Genomic DNA, 21814 nt, shown 5'->3' with positions numbered 1-21814 from the left:
ATAAGTGGATTCTTCTTTTTAGGAATCATGTGAAGGATGTTTTGTTTGTAATCAAAATGGCTCATTTAGGAGAAGGGTAAATGTGAAAAGAACCTGCGGTTGAAGATTCAAACGTTTGCTTCCTTCTATATATATACCATACCATGTTCCAACGTTGCGCTGCGCCCAGAAGAAAATCCAAATGGAAGAACACGATAATCACATATCACAAATACATGGGTCAGGTCGGGTCGAACCGCACCAGAACCCAGGTGCTACACAAGCCGTTGATCTGTATCCACGGCCACAAATGCAACCATGCAAACCAAAATAGGGAAGCTAGCGGTGAAGCCACTGCACTGAGTGGTGGAAGACAAGTTCATATCCCTGTTACGGACATGCGGAACCTGCGTGCGGCTTCACCAGATCCAAGCCCAGATAGTGACCCACGGATTCGAGGGAAACGATTACGTCACCCCGAGTTTCATCACAGCATGCGCGCGCCTGGGTGGAATTCGACAAAACGGCGCAACCAAACGGCGCCACGTGGAACGCCATGTTCCGAGGGTACGCCCAAGCCAAGTGCCACCTCGACGTCGTCGTTTTGTTCGCGCGAATGCACCGCGCTGGCGCTTCCCTCAACTGCTTCACGTTCCCCATGGTAGTGAAGTCTTGTGCCACTGCGAACGCTGCGAAAGAAGGACGACAGGTTCATTGCGTTGTAGCCAAACGCGGCTTTAAGTCGAACACGTTTGTGGGTGCACGTTGATTCACATGTATTCATTGAGAGGGGGAGTGTTCGTTGCTGATGCTTACAAGGTGTTTGCTGAAATGCGCGACAAGAATGTGTTCGCTTGGACAGCTGTTGTTGCAGCACACGTGGCGTGTCACGACATGGTTTCCGCCCGGAGACTCTTCGACCTCGCGCCGCAGTGTGACGTGGTGCTGTGGAACGTGATCGTTTCGGGGTATATCGAGTTGGGGGACATGGTGGCTGCGAGGGAGCTGTTTGATAGAATGCCGGACTGCGACGTGATGTCGTGGAACACCGTGTTGAGCGGTTACGCGAATAATGGCGAGGTTGAATTGTTCGTGAAGGTGTTCGAGGAAATGCCTGCGAGGAATGTTTATTCTTGGAATGGGTTGATTGGAGGGTACGTTCGGAATGGACTATTTAAGGAGGCTTTGGAGTGTTTTAAACGGATGTTGGTGTTGGTTGAAGGTGAAGGTAAAGAAGGTAGTGATGGTGTGGTTGTTCCTAATGATTACACCGTTGTGGCGGTTTTGTCCGCGTGTTCGAGATTGGGGGACCTTGAGATAGGTAAGTGGGTGCATGTTTATGCGGATAGTATTGGGTATAAGGGGAACTTGTTTGTTGGAAATGCTTTGATTGACATGTATGCGAAATGTGGGGTTATAGAGAAAGCTCTTGATGTGTTTGATGGCTTGGATGTGAAGGATATAATAACTTGGAACACTATAATTAACAGCCTTGCCATGCATGGCACGCGGCTGATGCTTTGAGTTTGTTTGAAGGGATGAAGAGGGCGGGAGAGAGGCCGGACGGTGTTACTTTTGTTGGGATTTTGTCGGCCTGCACACATATGGGGTTGGTGAGAAACGGGTTTTTGCATTTCCAATCAATGGTTGATGATTACTTGATTGTGCCTCAGATTGAGCATTATGGATGCATGGTGGATTTGTTGGGAAGAGCTGGTCTTATAAACCAGGCTGTGGATATCGTGAGGAAGATGCCTATGGAGCCAGATGTGGTTATTTGGGCAGCACTGCTTGGGGCCTGTAGATGTACAAGAATGTGGAAATGGCAGAGCTGGCACTTCAGCGGCTCATTGAACTTGAACCCAATAACCCCGGAAACTTTGTCATGCTCTCGAACATTTACAAGGATCTTGGAAGATCACAAGATGTTGCCCGGTTGAAGGTCGCGATGAGAGATACCGGGTTCAGGAAAGTGCCGGGATGTAGTGTTATTGGGTGCAATGATAGTGTGGTGGAGTTCTACTCCTTGGATGAGAGACATCCTGAGACAGATAGTATATATAGGGCATTGCAGGGATTGACTATTTTGTTAAGATCGCATGGATACGTTCCAAATCTTGTGGATGTTGCTCATGCAAACTGAATGAGGTGGGAGGCATTGTGAGTATAGTCATCAATTCTTTGTGATCTGGCTCACCATCCGAAAGACCCGATCAATTCCACAGGCCAAAATCAATTCTTTAAATTCTGGGTCTGTTTTGAAAATCAATTCTAAGGCCTTTGAAATAATGAAATGGCAAAATCAACAAGTCTTTTATCCTGCATCGGCTTTCGATCAGAATCAGTTATGGTATATATCAAATGTCAATTACTTAGTAGTTAAACTGGCAATGTGGCAACGGTCACTTCTCCATTCCCATGTCTCCATTATTAGCATTTGGCTTCACGAGTTCTCCTGAACTTGAGACTAGGGAACTGCATCGTTTTCCTATTTAACAGTCATGCCATTTGCTATCGTTGGAAGAATGTATTAGTTACACAGTCCTTGTTTTGATTCAGAAAAGAATACAAAGCTGTGAATTGATAGATTATACCGAATAAGATGCTGAACTAACTGCTCTGCAAATAAACATTTGCCTTTCACGGCATTATCTTTAAGAGTAGTTTCAAATGTCATTTTTTGTTTTTCTGCCGCTACGCAATTGATGACTAATAAACTCCTGATTCCTTGAGTAGCAATTGGTGCTTATTTTTTTTTTTCTTTTTTACTGATGTTGTGATGAGATGAGTAACGTTTTCTGGTTTAAAATTTTACTGTTAATCTCTTGTACAAGAACTAGTAGCGTCCCAGATTGGCAACAGCATCTTGACATTCATCATTATCAATTAGCTGTTGTCTCGGCCTACATGACTTGAAATTGTCTACGTGAAGTTCTAAATGGGTATTCGATTGGATCATGTATCGTTGTTAACGGTAAGCAAAGGATGCCTCTAATAATAATATATGGCCAACAATATCTAAAATATAGGTATACATATAGAGAGTGGTGGTCGTTGTCTTCTTGCTAATTGTTATGCCATGGTGGGAGTTTGATTGCCCCATTTACTAGAATATCATGTTTCTTTGGGCATCTTAGTTTGGTGCAACGTATGTCTATATATGGATGTGATTTTCCAGCAATATATCCCACCTCATGACTTGTGTGGCTTCCTATTCTAATATAAAAGTTCTGTTTAATAACAACCATTAATAATGGTAGATAAGTTTATCGTGAATGTTTTTCTTTCTCCTATTTAGTGAAGATCTCACTGTCTTTCATGATTATATTTTAATGGGAATTATAACTTATTTCAAGTAAAATTGGGTTAAGTAACCTCATAAGATGATTGATGCAATTAAAAAAAATTATACTAACATTTTGAAGTACATTTTTAAATGCTCACATTATCTATTTTAAAAAAAATAAAGAAAATCAGTTTGAACCTTTTATTAATGCTTTTTTTTTTTAATTTTTGTTCTTAAAATATTTTAAAATTAATAAATTAATACTCATATATAATATTTAGATATGGATTTTTATTATTTAAATTTTTAATATATATTTTCTTGTATCATGTAATATATAGTTCTTTTATATCAATTAAATTTTGTACTTAACTTGTTTTTTTTTTATATATTAATATATTATACGATACGAAAATATGTAAATAGTAAACTAAATGTTAAGAATAACTCTAGTTCCAAAATAAAAAAAATCCCATGACTAATCCTGTTTGTGCGAAGACACTATTACTAAAATACTTGCAATCAGCAACAATTCCTGCAAAATAACTTTTGTGATTTGTATTTGAACTATTCCTGTTATTCACAAGCTGAAGGCAATGAAATTCAAAAATCACATTGGTGAAACAAAATTCTGCTGCAAGCTGAATGGCTCATCTGAACTAGCATAGTGAATCTGCAGTTTTCGGTTCACAAACCATTCAGAATAAGGCTCAAACATATCTAAAACCAAGGTCACCAATCTTCTTTTGTTTAGTCATCAGTTTCCCCTAACTTAACCAATGAATTTTCTTCCTTTTGTGTCGCCTCCTCTCAGTGATTAATATGTGTTGCACTGTTGCTAAAAAATTTTAATAGCCACATCACATTTTTTAGAGGAATAGCCATATCACATTAAAAAGGAATATATATGATCAAATGGTTAGAATGATTTTTATCTTAATTATGCCATGAATATGGTTATATAAAACATCTAAAAAAGAGAAGAAAGCCAAGAAAACATCAATACAAACTATATATATTAGGTCCCGTTTGATAGAAAACATAAAAATGGTGAAGATGAAAATAGAATATAGATTTTTGAATTAAAGTAAAGTATGAAAGGTACGAGTCTCACATAATTTTTACTTAATTTCTTTTTTCACCCACCCTATTTTTCTCAAATCAAACAGACCATAAAGATAAGGCATAAGACTGAGGGAGGTGAAGAGCTCTGCTAAGGTTCTTGCTAAGAGTTCTAAGCAGGAAGAGGAAGACTCTTTTAACTGTAGTACCGAAAAGGTTAAAACTAAGAAAGGTTTGATTATGATGGATGAGGTTATTACTGAGGGAGACAAAGACAATATGTAGGGTTCCAAAGTCCTATTTGATACCTTGATAGAGGCTGAAAAAGAGACTGTGGCAAACTTCCACTGCTCAGAAGTCAGAAGAGGATATGGAACACTCATAGGATAGATGTTACAAGGTTTATATGACAATAATAATGATGCTACAAAGCTAGAACTATGTCCAACAATTCCTATCTCGAAGGAAAAAATTGAAGAATGGTGTGACCCCTGGAAGAATGCTCATATTGTTGATGTGTTGGGAAGAAAGTTAGTTTTAATTATGATTGAACACAAGCTACACAAGGAACGGGCTAAAATGTGAACTTTACGCATTATTAATTGATATGTCACAAGACTACTGCCAAGTTCAGTTCTTGGTAAAGGAGGATTAGTGGCATGCCCTATTTGAAGGACCATGGATGATAATGGATCGTTATGTGTGGTCCAAAGTTGGGGACCTTAATTTCTTCTCAATGTTGGCAAATGAGGTGCAAAAAATAGATGTTTATATATATACATTCCAAGTCTTTCCATTGAATTAACTTTAATACACTCCAGAGGGAGGCGTTTTGCCAGAATCTGTAGTGTTGAAATTGACCTAGGAAGAAAGCTAGTATCGTGAATCCATGTCTTGGGTTAGATTCTCAAATTGAAATACGAAGGGCTTCACTCAATATGTTTTAATTATGGCAAGTACGCTCATAAACAATCACAACGAAGTGAAGCAACGTTAGGGATTGAGCAAACAAATTAAATGCCCCAACGCATAATCACCAACAGAAAGTTAACATGAAAGCTGTGAAAGGTGGAGAAAAGGAAAGTCATGCTGATGTTAGCCCTAAACAAATTAATTAGTCGTAAATTGTGGCTAATCAATTCGTTCGAGATAAGTTGAGATTATGCAGTCCATGGATGATAGTTAAAAAGGGTAAAAATGTGTCTAAGACGCCAAGGGCCATACAAAAATCAATGTTGAAGTTTTTAAAGCCATTAATGTGAAAGTTCCTGACAAAAACATATCGAAATGGGGAACTAGATCCAAATTCAAAATTGAATCGAAAACAATATGTAATATTTTTTTTTGCAAATGATAGCTATAATAATTTTGTATTCATGGCAAATAATAGCCAGAATAATTCCACAATTAATTCACATATGGTGGGTAAAGTTTGAAACAGTCATAGAGGAGCATCCCCCAAATGCCGCGTGGAAAGGATTACTTAGGTAACAGTTGGGTGTTAAAAAAATTATGATCCAAAGGTAACGACTAAAATGGGGCCACATTGAAATCAAAACAAAACGCGGTGGAAAACTATTGATGTCTTGCATGTGTGTGAGAAAGGAAAACGAGCAAGCTATTGGTGTATTGCATGCAACAAAATGGATCCGCGAAAGCCAAAAAAGTGGGAACAAGAAATTGGACCAAAATCTTATCACTCACGTGGTGTTTACCATGCAAAGACAAGGGCTTTCATTAAAGCAAGGAAACTCAAGAATGGTCATTAGGGTACTTCCAGCTTATCCCAAGAGAACTCATTTGTCGTAAGGCATGCAACCTCCTATTCCAGAGACACAAGGGTAGGCACATGACCTTAAGCCCTTAACAGTACTATATTATTCAGTCTTCCTTTATTGTTTAAAACCCTCTAGTAACCATTTTTTTCTCAATGAAGGTCCTTCATTGGAATTGTAATGGTACATGAGGTATAAAGCTTTTTAGTCTAAGGACAGGTGTTCTGAAGGAAAATATAATGTTGGCATTTTGTGTCTTCTTAAGACACATGCAATTGGTGAGAAGGCTAAGAAAACTATTCGAAGGAAAAACCTTGACAAGTCTTTTGTTGTTGACTGGCTCCTAGGGCTAAGTAGAAGGAATTTGGTGCCTCTAGGATTAGGAGGACATGGATATTCTTGTACTAGTAACTAATATGTGCATATGGGAGTAAACATCAAGTCTAGCTAGTACCGAGTTTCTTACCACAGTCTATGCCAATCCACACCTTATTTAAAGGATAACCTTATGAACGGCATATAAAATACTCCTTTTGTACTTTATATAAGAAATAAATAATCAATTTATTAACACCAATAAAAATAGTTAAACTAGTTAATTAATTTTAATTAATATCATAAATTTAAATTTTATATATTCCAAAAATACATTTTGAATTAATTGACTTTAAGTAGTAGTTATATTTCATGATGGTTACACCTAATTGTAGAGATATTTTTCACCAATAAATATGACTTATAATATTAATAGACCAATAAATACATCATGAGTAAGTGTCTCTTTAGTAGATCCATTTGACAAAATAAACGGCATAACTAGCAATTATTATATCTTAAAGCATAGTACTTATTTGTTTATATTTTTATTTTTTTATGACAAATTTTAATCGTTAATATTATTAATTCTTGTTAACAAAAAGAATTCAAATCCATAACTTTTTCCCTTTCTTATATTTATTTCTTATATAAAAGACCAAAGATAATACTAAATTTGATTGAGTATTAGCTTGACTATAAATAATAATTTGTTATTATATATTAGCAAGATTAATTAAAACATTTTTGGATAGATAACATAAACAAATTATTATTACGGTGATGTACTTTTGATATACAAAAAAAAACATAATTTAAATATACACAATAAATTGACATATCAGTAGTATAAGTAAAGATATTATTTTTGGGTAAATTACAAAAATGTCTGATTAAAATTTTATATTTATGAGCGTATTTTCAAATCTAATCCTTTCTATTGGGTTGCAATATTAATATTCTCTAAAAGAAGCAGTAAAAATCTTAAAAGCGAATTCAAGTGACTAGGAGGTAAAATTATGCAGATAAATACAAAAATTTAGTCATGAACGATAAAATAATTTATCGTGAAAGAGGAAAAGATTATGAAAATACTGCTGCACTGTCATAGACTACTAGCTTATGAGACATAACAAAATATCTATGATTTAGTTCACCTACAAGTCTCAAAAATCCGTTGTCGTCCAGCGGTTAGGATATCTGGCTTTCACCCAGGAGACCCGGGTTCGATTCCCGGCAACGGAACTTTTTTAAGCAGAGAGCTGAGATCACTCTGAGTTCTTTTAGCTTCCAAAGTCTTCTCATATTCTTCAAGTTGGGAAATATTGCCTTTCCCAAAACCCCCACATGCACCCTTCTGGTACGCCTTCCCTTCCTCATCCTCCACCATGCACCCAATCCTCTGAAGCAGAGTGCCCTGATCATCTCTGTGGTCAACACATCACCGGCACGCTTGTGAAGGTTGGCGTAATAGGTGGGAGTAGGCGAAGGCGTGAACTCAAATCCACCAAGGAAACTTCGCTTCCTCATCTCTCTCAGAGTGGTGAAAATGTCGTGAGTAACAAGCGCAAGATGCTGCACACCAGCACCTTCGTTGTGTTCCAAATAAGTCTCAATCTGGCTCTTCCGTTTCGTTCCGTAAACAGGCTCGTTCAGCGCCAGCAACACCGTCTCCGAGTTGTTCGCCAGAAACACCGAGTTCAACCCGCTCTCGCTCGTTCCCACGTCCTCCGCGGTGAACTCCGCGAACTCGTGGAATCCGCTGAAGCCTTTCAGGTACCTGACCGCCGGCGCCAGTTCGGGCACGTTCCCGACGGCGTGGTCCAGCCGCCGAATCCCGTAGTCCAGCTCCGGAAACGACCACGACGCGGCCTCGAATCCCGGCAGGAACCACCGCGACGGATCCGCCCGCGGCGCGGCGTCCTTGTGGCTTACGTAGCGGAGCACGACGTCGCCGTAGAGGCGTACCTCCGCGAAGCCGGTGCGGCCGTCGAGGAGAGCCGGTGGAGACGCCGGCTCGGCGCCGTTGGCGACGCTGGCGTTGAAGGCGGCTTCCGCGTCGGCTACCTCCAAAGCGATGGCACGGACGCCGAAGCCGTGCTTGGCGGCGAAGGCGAGGCAGGTGGCGGCGTCGAAGGTTGGAAGGGAGGCGGTGGAGGCGCCTCCGGTGGCAGCGGAGAAGAGGAAGGAGAGGTCACCGGAGCGGAGGAGGTAGGAGGCGTGGATTTGGTTTCCGGTGGAGAGATCGGATTTTGCCACAATAGGCATTCCAAGTCCCCAAGAGAATCGGCGGGAAGAGTTGGTAGCATCGGTGCACCAGAAGCCGATGTGGTGGAAGCGGTTAACTTGAAAGCGGTCCGATTTAGGGTTGGTTCGGACGAAGTTTGTGAAACCAACGAGCTTAAACCCGGTTTGGACATTGCTGGACTCTCTTCTCTCACGCTCCTCTTCCTGCATTATCTTTTTCCAAAATTACTACCACGTATCAACAAATTTATCTTTATAATCCTATGAGTTCACATTTGTTTTAATCATATACGGACAAATGCTTCATTGCTATATCATCATATCTATTAAACTCTTTAGTATTATGCATAAAAAAAGAACACTTTAGCATTGTAATTTTTTTAATATTAATAAATTAAGAAATATGAATTATATTTATATTTTTTTGAAGTATATTAATATATACAGATGTAATGAATTAGTATATATTCTCTTTATAGAAAGAGAGCCATTTTAAGGAAAAAAATAATAATAATGTGTTGATGTTCTTTTCAGCAAATAAAGATTCACTCCTACTAGTTAAAATTGTATTGTTTAGTTTTATTACTATTATTAGTAAGTACCAAATTTAGTAGTCAATTGATTCTTTAAATTTACATAATATTGCTGTCACTTTATTTCTAAAATTAAGAACTAAAATAAATCTCAACAATGTTTATTGGGATTCATTTGTGTGTTAAAAGAAAGGAAATACAGATTAGAAAATTTAAGAGAACAATTAAATGAAATAAGATTAGAAAAATTAAAAGGATTGTTGTGTAAAAAATATTATCAAAATACGTTATTTATATACTAAAATTTTAAACATTAATGCACCGTATAACGTTAAAATTTTGTCTTGAACTTGAAGCTACACATAGTTAAAATTATTGCATTCAGAAAAAAAATCGTTAAATATATTTTAACATTATAATTCCATATTCCCAAAGCAATACTGCAATCTAATTTATTTTTTTAAGTGATGCAATCTACAGTTAATAATGCATAATGAAGTGTATTAAGATATTGCAATCAAAGGGATATATATATATATATATATATATATATATATATATATATATATATATATATATATATATATATATATATATATTTACATATATTGCAATCTAAGGTAATAAAAAGGAAACAGTGATTAAAAACAAAAAACAAAGTAATTTTATATTATTATTATTACATGAAACATAGTCCACATTTAAAAGAGTTGGCATAAATAATATAATAAACAAATGACTCTCAGTTTTTCTCTAAAGGTACAAATTTGTAAACTGAAATGCTAATACTGTTCAAATCAATATAAAACTCCCATTAGAGATGCCTACTAAACTTTTCTTTGAAGGACAAATGGACAATACAGTCAAGATGAGATCCTTAAAAGTAAGTGACAATTGGTCGTATATTGTGGGTAACGTTCGTTGGAGAGCTTTACGAAATAATATTTTTTGTTTAATCAATCCATAACTCCAAGTTCCGTTTGAAAAAATTTAAATGATTTCTATGACAAATAAATAGAACCTTGTAATTTTTTATTTATATATTACTAAGTAAATCTCTGTATGATCAATTGATCGTGATGGTAACCTGAATTCTGGGAACGAAACGAAAGACTTTCTGAAACTATCAAGACCATAGTTTAAAACTTTAAAATGTATAAAATTCTCGTAAAGTATGCAGATCTGTAGCTTACTTTAATCTGGCTTTCGTATAAAACGCAAACACTTTTGAGATTTCATATCAAGTCCCTAACTATTCGTTACAGCAAGGCACTTGCAGTAAAAAAAAATAACAAGGCACTTAAAATTTAAAAATACAAGTAAAACAATTTAAATACTGAATTTAACAGTGAAATGTCTCTAGCGTACAGTAAAACAACTGAAAATTATTGAGAAGTGTTTGCAACTTAACATTATTGATCAGGATCGTTTCTCCCTTTCAATATAAATTATTTGAAATTTTCTGTAAGAATTTTAAAATAAATCATTAGATACTCTTAATTTCAAAGAAATATAAATTTAATTAACTATATTATGATTTCACTATTAATATTTTCATTCCATGTAGCGGGGATTTCAAAACAAGGGAATACATTTAAGAAAAAAATGTCTAATCTTTTAAAATGAAAAATAATTTAATTGTCATTAGTGTGTCCATTACATGAACGGTTGTCCTCTATAAAGGGAAGAGAGAACAAAATATCTCCAAGGTTTATGCCACTGTACATCTTGATGACTACAGCTATAAACAACTATTGAATGATAACTACAGAAGATCAGGGGTCACTATTGTACATAAATTTAATTTAATAAGCTTATGTAGATAAAATTGGGTATAACAAACAATCAAAATACACTAACAAGAGGATCATCCTCATCTTGAGGATTGCGGAGAGCCAAAATATGTTTCTGAAATGAAGCTGCGGCTTCTTCCCTTTCTTCTAATTGCCCTAGTTTGTCATATACCATGGCCATCAGATAGAAAGCTTCAGATGCCAGTTCATGAAACTGCAGGGCACAAGAAAATCAAATCTTAAATAAAAAGCAATAGAAAGAGATTTGGATGTTGAAGAGTTGTTTAAAATAGGATGGAACAGGAAAATAATGGGTTAAACAAGTCAATTTTACTATGAAATGTTTTTACTAGTTGACTAGTGAGCTTTCACCATCACAAAATATGAATCTTGCATGTATTAAGACCCCATAAAATTAATTTGATAAACATTTGTCTAGTATCTATATGCACGAATATAATGTATGCCTCTGCTTTTGGCTTGTACTGGTTTTTCATTGTAACAGTCATCCCTACTTCATTTTACGCTTTACGCATAAACAATATTCTAGTATCTATCACATGCATGCAATCATGTGTCCAAGTGAACTTTGACGGGAAGCAGAGATGCAGCAAAAAGGCTTACAAATGAAAAAGGACCAATGAAACCGCTTGGAAGCTTGTAATTCTGTAGTATATTGTGTAAAAGAAGTATTGTAAATTAGGGATATTATGAGTTGTATAATTATATGACCATTATCTACTGTATTTGCGGTTCTAATTATAAATAAGAGCCTCCACTGTGTAGTCAAGACACACGGATTCATTCACATGACCTCTCATTTTTCTCCCTCTCACAAGGGATTACACAAAAGATTAAAACGCAGAAAGTTTGCTTACCTCCAAAAGTTGGAGTTCTTCAGATGCTTGACTCAATGAATCTACCACGATCTCATAATTTTCAAAGACTGAAAAAGAAATTCAAATCAGTAAAGTAAGATTCAGTTAAAGCCCCAACACAGGGAGAGAAAAAGGATCAACACCCTCAGAAAACCATTGAGGAAAATCTAGTTTCCCCCTATTTGATTATTATCTTTTACAGAATCAGAAATTCGGCTATTGGTATTGGAATACTTGCAAAAACAGCATATGTTTAAATATTTCTAGATAGACAACAAATTTGAAGAGCAAAGTCTAACATCAACTATTTACAGTGACATACCATTGAAGTTTGAATCACACAGATAGCATTTTGCTTCAACAATATAGGCACGTGAGCGGAGTTCCAAACCACCATGACCAAGAATCATTGGGAAAACTCCATGGATAAGGTTTAGAGCCCTTGTTGCATGGCTTGATCCAAGAGAGAGCCACAACTCAGCTAGAGTAAGTGTAGCTGAAGCTTTTAGAAGGTCCAAGTTAAATGAGAGGCAAAATGAGAGGCTTGCTAAAGCATATGGAAGACCAAGATGGGCATTGCCTGATTTCTGGTAAAAACAAATGAATGAAGGCTTTAAAAGTAAACAAACAGTAGAGAACACAACAATGTGAAAGCTAGGGTAGGGACAATGTAGTAGATTGCCAGTTATTTAGGATGAGACATAGATCAAGCATTAAAAAGAAAAGAAAAAAAATGATTATGCAGATAAATCAGAATGAAATAAAAAAGAATGAGTCAAGATGGCTTCATCCATATTTTTTATTATCAGAACAAAAAAGTGTTTGATAGCTGATCCACACCACATGAAACTAACAAGTGTGTCAGACAATATGATAATTTACCTTGTGAATCTCAGCAAGTAAAAGAAGAACCGAAGCATTCTCAACTTGAAGATTGTATTTGTAGCACATACAGAAGAGGGAGTGTGCCACAGCAGCTGCCTAAAAGAATCATTTATATGAAAATTAAAAACAATCTATACAGATTTAAAACAGTCAATTTTTAATTGCTCAACTGTTAGTTAACATTAATTTTTTCACCTTTTTGTCTCCTTATGGGGCAAGGAAGCTAAGATCCCCACATACTGTACTTTAATACATAATACAAATCCTATGCTGTTGTCAAATGATACAGTACAAGGACACTTGTAAAACAGAATATATTTAAAGAGTACGATCCCATGTTTCCAACAAAAGAACAATAGTAACATATGAACTATAAATTCAAGAATCAAACTGTGAATAACGTGGTTGATTTTCTGTATATAGTTTAATATTTAGTACATAGAAGAATAAAAAAACCTCTCGGAATTGATTTGCAGCAAGCAATGTACGAGCATGGCGAAGGCTTGCTTCTGTCTTTAGTTCCATATCTACACGAGTTACTCTTGATGCCAAAACACCAAGTTCATCACACAGTTTCTGGGCTAGCTTTAATTGTCCACTACATGATGCTCAATTAAGTTAAGTGAGCTGACATCTCAAATGCTAACACAATTCAAGATTCTTAATACAACAAATGAACTAGGCCACTTACCGATGTAAAGCATGCTCATGAAGCAGCAGCAACTTTAGCAGTAAGATTTGTGATTTTGAGACAGATAGAAACTTCTCTTCTGCTATTTTAAGGGCAAAAAAGGCCTCTAGAAACAGAGAAAAAGGAAGATGTCAGAACAATAAGAAGGATAAAAGGTAAGAGAAGGAACTTGAATGGGTGATAGTGGACATTTCTATCCACTATCTACAATCATGATGAAGAAAAAGACAACTCTGTATTAACAAAAGGCAATTTGCACAGCAAATAATTGCCATTAAGTTGAATTTATCATATTATTTTTCATAAAAGGTTACTCTGGTAACTTACAAACTGTTAGCAAAAGTACAAAAACAAGATAAAACAAATGCAAATGTGAAAACAATAACATACAATATTTACAAAAATGGTGGAATTCTATTCAATTTTATGCAACCAATCTGACCTTTGTATCCTTTAAATACTGCTAAATGTTGAATGAGCTTTACATATGCTAATGCTGCATCTGATGAGCTGGGGAAACCAAAAGATAATTCAACAAAAATTTAACAAAATGGTGGTGATACAGTAATTTTTCATAATAAACAAAGGTGATAATATCAACTTGGAATGTGATCTCTTTAATATGTTCAGCTCAGAAGCTCTACCTTGATGCATCAGCAAAGCAAGTTGCATGCACCAGCGCATTTATGCGAGACAGCGGTGAGCTAATAACAATTGGAAAAAAAATCAAAATTGTGAAATACATACAGCAAGCTTTCAAGATATTAAAAAAACACTAAAATTAGCATTATATGCATATGAAACACTTGTACTTATCCATACTTTATTATATATTTATTCCAAGTTTTGGCCCTATTAAAATTAGATTCTTCCATAATCAGAAAATAAGAAGGTAAGATGAATAGAGCTTCTCCCATAAAAATTAGCTTATCCGTAAGTTAAAATTATTAGCTTTTGGACTTTGGAGAAGCTAAATGGGAGAGCTTTTATAACTTTAGCCCATGCATAATAATTTAAACTCATGGGAAAAGTTTAATTCATTTTACTTTCTTAATTTCTTCTCCAACAAGTATTTACTGAGAACCCAGTAAGAGACAACAGACAAGGCGGGAAGCTAAGCATAAAAAAACGAGCACTGTTTAGCACAACCTGCTTGCGATACAAACTAAGCCAAAAATTTCTCCTTCCAGAGAGTGAAAAGTTCAAATTCAAATTCAAAATGGTAGAATTGATTGAAATGCAATTTCATTTATCCAGAATGAAAGAAAGACCTTGGTGAGGGCTAACAAGAACAAGCCAAGGCGATTGTGCTGTGCAACGGAAGAGAAAGGGAAGGGGACCGATATCTGAGCCGGCGGAGCGTAGATCTTAAGAAGTATGCAGAGTGATACTTTGTGCGGCGTGATTGCAAACGCGCCTGGCTGCTTCAATATCCCACCCATCAGTTATCTTCGCCTGCTTTCTGTTTGACAAAATGCTTAGCTGACTGTGTAACTTGAGTACGCTGATGTTCACTTCGATTCGATGCCTGATTAGCGAAGCGAAGGATGAAAATGCAGGACTTGGATCAGTATTGCTGTCAATGAATTTGAAACTGGAAGTGGGTGTTTGCCTAGGGTTTGAATTTTGTTTTGCACAATGAAAAAGCGCCAACTGAAAAATGCTACTCTGTATTTTTAAATTCAAAAGTACACATGATAAATTAAGAAAATAAAAACACAATGAATTATTAACTTGTGTTTTGAAACATCATCCTCTCTCTCTTATATAGTGTTTAAACTAATGAAATTATACAATTAGTCTTACGAAAGCAAAGTTAAGAACTTTCATTAATGATCAACTGTTGAATATAACAGGTAATTGATCTATACTTTCAAAACTTGAGAGACTAGGCTAATCAGTTGCCACCCTTGCAAGGGAATGAGCGACCACAATGTTATTGATCAAATAGTTTTAATAACAGGAGTATGTATCTACACTCTCGAATACTGGCACCAGGATCAGAAACATCTTGGGTCATACTATAGACCTGGGGAGTTTAAATCTCTTGATTAGTATTTGCAGAATTATGGTGACCTTTTGCTTGAGTCCAATCACACAAATACTGTTTAGCATTGAAAATTTGCTGGGAAGCTTTTGGACACTTGTTTTTCCAGATGAGCTCGTTCCTATATAGTCCTTTGTGTATTGAAAATTTCTTCAAATTAGTTCCTTAATGTTAAATTGTTAATAATGTTTTTTTTAACTAAATTGATTGTTTATTCATTAAAAGGTGTATGCCCTATTTTTTTCCTTCTCTTTCTCTATTTCTGCACAAAACTATTTCGTGTCTTGTATTGGAGCATCATTTTCCTTCTCCTAAAATTTAATTTTACCAAAACCAAAATATGCTTTGGTTGGTGGGAAGTGAAGGGGATGATGGGTGGAAGCTCTATTCTTCAAATTCTCTGAAAGTGTTTCTAGGAGTTTTTCTTCAATAATTTTTCAGATTATTAATAATTAAAAATATCTCTATATCATAAAAGTAAATCATTTATTATAAATTTAAAATATACTTTATATGTTTAAAACTATTTATTAATTATGAATTTTAATTATAACATATAACATAACATAATTTATACATTTAAAAGCTATTATTTATTATAAACTAGTTGTATGAAATGGCATTTTTTCCACACATGTTAAAATACTAGTTTATTGATAATATAAAAATCTTTATATTTTTTTTTATAAATAAAGTAGAATGCAAAAATGAGAACAATAAGTGTCAAGTGATGTAAAAATATGGATATTGTCACTATAAACTCTTACTTTAATTAACAGGGTAATTGAAAATGTTTAAAAACTTAAAGTTATGTTTTAATATAAAATTTGTGTTTAATTTTGATACACGGTTAGTTAAAGGCTTCTTACATTATAAACTTCTTTATTCCTTTTTTAGTTTTCCATTATAAATCATTTTAAGTAAAAATTTAAATTAATTATTATAAAAATCAACCAATTTAACTAATATACAACAAAATATGATGGGATATAAGTATAAGAAATCTTTACACTGTGGTAGCACTGTAATTAAATTCTTAAATGTATTTCATAATTCAAAATTAATTTTAATCCTCTTAAAAATTATTTTTAATCTTTATTAAAATTAATCCTAACCAACACAAAAGAAAAGTCAAGCTAACTGCACAACTGCAAGTCAGTATGCCAAATAACCTACCGGTCTTTCCCATTAAATAATTTAATTTTCTAAACATTTTTTTTTCTTCTTTTCAATATTCTTCAAAAAACTAAAAAACACTCGAAAACGCAAATCTGGGGGAATATCACCAAAAACCCTTCTTGTGTTTGAGCTTCCGACAAGTCTTGATCTACGCTCATGGCTTCTCCGGTAACTCATCAATCGCCACCTTCTCTCTCTCTTTCTCTCGTTATGTGTTTTTTGAGACGTTGTTGGTAACACTGAGCTGAATTTGCAATGACACAGCGAGCTGCAGAAAACACAGAGAATAGCTTGGAGAAGATCAAGCGCCAGCTCGCTTCCGCTTCCGGTAGAAACCTGTTGCAGGGACCGCTTCTCAAGAGATCTGAAACCGTAATTCACGCACTCCCCTTTATCTCAAATACCTATTTCCTATTTCTCACTTCAATTTCACTTTATTTTCGCCTTTACTCTCTTTACTTTTCCGAATTTCCAATTGTTAATTTCATATTCGATGTTCTGATCGTCTTATAATTCAAATGCGTTCTGTTTTGTTGTGTGTTTTATAATCGTTTGAATAGCCAATTATTGATTGATGCTTTTAGAAAAAAAAAAAAACTAGTTCATGTAAGAGTCGCTTTTGTGTTCACAGCTGAGAAAATGGAACGAGCGTTGGGTGATCTTGGACCCGACAACGGGGAGAATGGAATACAAGTATGTGTATGCATATTGGTTTCTGTTTGTGTGGGGAAACGGAAAATCACTTTGATTACTGATCTTCTGTGTTGTTTTGAATGCTTTCCTTTCTTTAGGATAAGAAGAAACGAACCTTCTGTTAAAGGAACGATTATATTTGACGCCAATAGCACGATCACCATATCTCCTGTGAATTTCCAGTAAGAATGGTGTTTTTAACACAAGCCTATTTTGCCTAGTTTCCATATATGTTTTATGAAGTTTTGTTGGATGAATTTTTTATGCATGACATGGATGTTTATTTACTTCTGTGTATTACAGCGGGCTTCCAAAGTATGATGGGTGCTGCTTCTGTATCCTTTTTGTCATTTTTATCACATTTAGTACTTATGAATCATCAGTCATCAGTTGGTAGCAAATTGATGAAAATCACTCTGCTTGTTACCTTAATCGCCTTCTTTAGATATTGGGACACCACAGAAAAAGGATTACTTCCTCTGTGCCGAGACTCCTGGTGCAGCTAGAGCGTGGGTGTCAACGTTACAGTAAGTTTTATAATCCCACACCTCTTTCTCCCTTTCCCCTATGATCCAAGTTCCATGAAATATAATGTTATCCTTTTTTTTTATTTTATGTTGTTGAATGTATTAGTATGAATGTTATAATCCCTTTGTATTTCCAAAATGTATAGAGGTGTAGCTTGCAAATTAGATACTGCATGCTTGAGCCCAAATGTACTAATGCATTTGCTTTGAGTTTTATCATTTATTTTTTAGTTCCTTACAAAACTTTGTTTACTTTGTCATGTTTCAAATTATTAAGGATTCATAAGTCATGAGTCATGACTGCAGTCCTTCACAATTTTCTAACTCTTTTGAGCAGTGTGTTTTTATAATCATTGGTATAGACATTTTTGCTTGGAAAGGGAGACCCGCAGAATACTAATGCCATGTCATAGTTCAGCCTTTATATTTATGTTCCTTATCTTATTATTTATTATATTATTATTTGTCTGGTGTTCTTGCTTTCTGCTACGCTGGATCAATTTGAATGATTGCCGGATCATTTCTATTTCTAATTTCCTATCTAATAGCTGTAATTATTTTGTTGTCTGATTTATTTTATCATCTGACATTAGTGCAACTCAGTTGGTTCTAAAAGCCCATAAAGAAGCTGTGAATTCCTTAAGTGGGAATGGCTCTACAAAATTAGGAACTGTTGCAACAGTTGTTGCTGCAGCCAATTCAACAGCCTTGGAATGTTCAAAAGAAATTGAAGCAGCAATGCAGATTTCTTTGCGAAATGCTCTGGGAATGATGAATAATAGGACTACTGATGGTCCTATGGATGATTTAACAATAATGAAGGTACAATCTAGTTCTGGTTCATTCTGTCTTGTGCTCAAATTTGTAATTCAGCATTTGTGATGGTGCAGCAGAGAACTGCAGAGTTGTAGCTACTAATTTGTTTTGGTAGCCTTAATATACAAGGACTGATTTGGAAATCTTTTCTTTTTGTGCAAGGACTAGATTAAACATGTGTGTCATGTACAGTGATAAAAAGTTTAATTAATTTTTTTTAAAATAAGCTAAAACTCCGAGGAAATTTTTTTTAGTACTATCCTTAGAAGGTAAAAAGAAAAGTGATATCATAAAAGTGTTTTTTTTTTTGTCAAAGCTTAACCTAATGTACCCTTAACTAGATAGTTACTAGCTAGAACATTTTCATTTTTTTTTTATGAATTTTGATTGTGTGATGCTATGAATTAATTGTCATACTTTTGTATATAATGCATTCAATACTGGTTGTGGCAAGATACGCAATATGGCTTAAATTGAATTATGATAAGGCTTCTCTGTACGCAATTGTCATGTATTAAACAAAGAAATACATCTTTCAATTTTGGGGTTAGGGGAGGTCTACCCTTTTCATCACTGTTTACTTCGCTAACTGACATTTGCAGACTTATGATTTATGTTCACTTGCTTAGAAAAAGAAGGAAAAGGAACGAAAGCAAAAAAAAAAAAAAGAAAAAGTAAATTGGGGGATATCACTTTTCTCTTATAGTATCTATTAAAGGGGGTGGGGGTGTAGTGGCCAAGATTTTGAAGAGGAAATGAGGATGGTGGATATAAATAGAGAAAGGATTTGTTTTTTAATTAGACAAGGAATGTTTTTATGTAGGTATTTATTGTTTTCTTGGGCCTTTATGGTTCTTTATAGCTTTGGATTTTCGGTTCTGAAGATGCTACTCCACTCTACAGGAAACACTAAGAGTGAAGGATGAGGAGCTACAGAATTTGTCTCGAGACCTTCGGGCACGTGATTCAACTATAAAAGATATAGCAGATAAACTCTCTGAGACTGCTGAAGCTGCTGAGGCTGCAGCATCTGCTGCTTATACTATGGATGAGCATCGGAGAATTGCTTGTGCAGAAATTGAGCGTTTGAATAAAGATTCTGAGAAGCAGCAAGAGCTGTTTACACAGAAGGTATGCCATTGTTCTGGTTCATTTGTAAATATTTTTTGGCTGATGGAAATTCATGTGATTGTCATTAAACTTCTTTCGACAATTGACCCTTAGCCATTACTATGTATTGGTGTTACTTGCAATGAAATTATCTTGAATGTTCATATTGTCTTAAATTGTTTTTTTTGTAGCTGAAGGAGTCTGAAGAAAAGATTGGGGGCTTAAGCAAAGAAAGAGAGCAATTAATCAGGCAGAGAGATGCTGCTATTCAGGAAGCAAATATGTGGCGTTCTGAACTGGCAAAAGCTAGAGAGCATGATGTGATCTTAGAAGCAGCTGTAGTAAGAGCAGAAGAAAAGGTTAGGGTTGCAGAAGCAAATGCTGAAACTAGGATAAGGGAGGCTGTTCAGAGAGAATCCGCAGCATTAAAAGAGAAGGAAGAGCTTCTTGCATATGTGAATGTACTAAAAGCCCAACTTCAAAGGTCTAGCGTCTTATTTTCTTTTTCCCTTGCTTTTTATTTTGTTAAATTAGATTTGTTGGCTACTTCTGTTTTCCCACCTAAACATAAAGATGGAAAAAATATATATCAATACCTAGTGAAACAGGGAAATGGAAGGAGACTTTTGATGGTTTATTTGTCTTTTTACCAGTTTATTGAGTTTGAATATGTATATCAGCTACGAAATGTGGAGCTTCATAAAACCAAAGTTGACATAGCAGATATTTTTCTTTTCAACAGGCAACACATTGATACAACTCAAGTTTTTGAGAAGACAGAGTCATGCTCAGATACAAAGCATGTTGACCCCACTGAAGAAAATGTTGATAAAGCATGCTTGAGTGTTTCTAGAGCCATCCCCGTCCCTGCAGAGAATGTAGTCCACATGGCAACGGATCAGGTGAACATTCAGCCAGTTGGAGACAACGAATGGAGTGATATTCAGGCTACGGAGGCACGGATAGCTGATGTAAGGGAAGTAGCACCTGAAACTGATGGAAGCAGCTTGGATATTCCAGTGGTTAACCAGCCGGGAACCAATCATCACCATGAACAAGGAGCTAACTCTTTCCATCAACCCTGATTCACAAGTACACGACATATAGCAAATTTCAACTTTAGGCAATGTAATCATCCATTTTGTTGGATGCGCGTGTAAACCTTATTGTTTTCATTTTATCATTGCCTTAACACGCTGTGTTATGACCTGCCCTGATAGTGAATACCTTTTTCTGATGTAAATGTAATGTAATACAACACGAGCTGACCGGTAAATCATATGTGATATGTAGCATTTGATCAACCAATAGAGCCCTTTTTTTTTATCCACAATGAATTGAGGACCTTTAACAACAATTAAACTCAACCGAGCTTCTCGAGCCCCATGGGATGTAGTAGGGATTTGAATCCTGTATTCTCATTTGCGTATCTTGTATCTCCATTTTAGTTTCAAAAATGTTAAACTACCCTTAATGAGTTAGCATGATAGCATCTCTTTTTCTCAACTCTAACACCTCTCTCCTTCAAAAATAATTCAACTCATGATGCACCTCCCACCTGTGACAGCTTCTGCTTTCCCACGGTGGCTTCTCCTTGTCCCGTTCCACCTCCTTTTCTCAACACCTTCCTCACAATGCAATGACTTCATTTCTTTCGCCTTTTAGAATAAGTATTTCATAATAGTAAAAAATAACTTTAGAATTAGATATTTCATAATAGTAAAAAATAGCTTTTGGAATAAATATTTTATAACAGTAAAAAATAATTTTTGAATTAGGTGTTCCATAACATTAAAAATAGCTTCTGAAATGTCTTTTTCATAATAGTAAATAATAAAGATTGAAAATAAAAAAAAAACATTTTATGTATTTCAGAAAGTCTATTTTGAAACTTTATCTATATTTCAGAATAATCATCCTATAAGGCTATTATATAGTTTTTGAAATCGGATTTCCAGAATAATGGTTGAAAATAAAAAAATAATCCGAAATTGTCGT

The 21814-nt window shown here is 35.3% G+C and overlaps 2 protein-coding genes, 1 non-coding gene and 2 pseudogenes across 3 annotated transcripts; 3 read left to right on the top strand and 2 right to left on the bottom strand.

Annotated features, from left to right (window-relative positions):
• The first annotated feature begins 181 nt into the window (after positions 1–181).
• LOC100785386 (pentatricopeptide repeat-containing protein At3g29230-like) lies at positions 182–3162 on the top strand (annotated as a pseudogene).
• Positions 3163–7451: 4289 nt separating this feature from the next.
• On the bottom strand, positions 7452–8874 carry LOC100784856 (4-hydroxyphenylpyruvate dioxygenase-like; annotated as a pseudogene).
• On the top strand, positions 7591–7662 carry TRNAE-UUC (transfer RNA glutamic acid (anticodon UUC)). Its single transcript has one exon. It is a non-coding gene; the product is annotated as a tRNA-Glu (tRNA).
• A 1940-nt stretch (positions 8875–10814) lies between the features above and the next one.
• Positions 10815–14886, bottom strand: LOC100775410 (anaphase-promoting complex subunit 5). The gene is made up of 10 exons (XM_041013439.1): positions 14836–14886; positions 14716–14726; positions 14089–14148; positions 13887–13954; positions 13445–13550; positions 13210–13351; positions 12751–12849; positions 12191–12455; positions 11869–11936; positions 10815–11204 (listed from the first exon to the last, which is right to left on the bottom strand). The coding sequence occupies exons 1-10, from the start codon at positions 14884–14886 to the stop codon at positions 11043–11045; spliced, it is 1032 nt and encodes a 343-aa protein (XP_040869373.1). The 3' UTR covers positions 10815–11042.
• Positions 14887–16678: 1792 nt separating this feature from the next.
• LOC100820315 (switch-associated protein 70) lies at positions 16679–21120 on the top strand. Its single transcript, XM_003519492.4, has 10 exons — positions 16679–16838; positions 16935–17042; positions 17302–17363; positions 17462–17545; positions 17667–17698; positions 17809–17890; positions 18484–18712; positions 19610–19837; positions 20008–20300; positions 20559–21120. Exons 1-10 carry the CDS (start codon positions 16827–16829, stop codon positions 20899–20901), a joined length of 1473 nt encoding a protein of 490 aa, XP_003519540.1. The 5' UTR covers positions 16679–16826; the 3' UTR covers positions 20902–21120.
• Positions 21121–21814: the final 694 nt, after the last annotated feature.

This window comes from Glycine max, chromosome 2 (genome assembly GCF_000004515.6).
Source record: "Glycine max cultivar Williams 82 chromosome 2, Glycine_max_v4.0, whole genome shotgun sequence".
Classification (NCBI taxonomy): domain Eukaryota; kingdom Viridiplantae; phylum Streptophyta; class Magnoliopsida; order Fabales; family Fabaceae; genus Glycine; species Glycine max.
This window is presented reverse-complemented; position numbering and strand designations above follow the sequence as displayed.

Bases quoted from the DNA above. Each gene is read 5' to 3' on its own strand.
- LOC100820315 (XM_003519492.4), top strand. The intron at 17,891-18,483 runs GTAAGTTTTATA...ATCTGACATTAG, and splicing joins GCGTGGGTGTCAACGTTACA to TGCAACTCAGTTGGTTCTAA. The intron at 18,713-19,609 runs GTACAATCTAGT...TCCACTCTACAG, and splicing joins ATGATTTAACAATAATGAAG to GAAACACTAAGAGTGAAGGA.
- LOC100775410 (XM_041013439.1), bottom strand. From the start codon at position 14,886: ATGGGTGGGATATTGAAGCAGCCAGGCGCGTTTGCAATCACGCCGCAC. The intron at 13,955-14,088 runs GTAGAGCTTCTG...TGGTTTCCCCAG, and splicing joins TGCTTTGCTGATGCATCAAG to CTCATCAGATGCAGCATTAG. The intron at 11,937-12,190 runs GTATGTCACTGT...TTTCTTTTTCAG, and splicing joins GTGTGATTCAAACTTCAATG to TCTTTGAAAATTATGAGATC.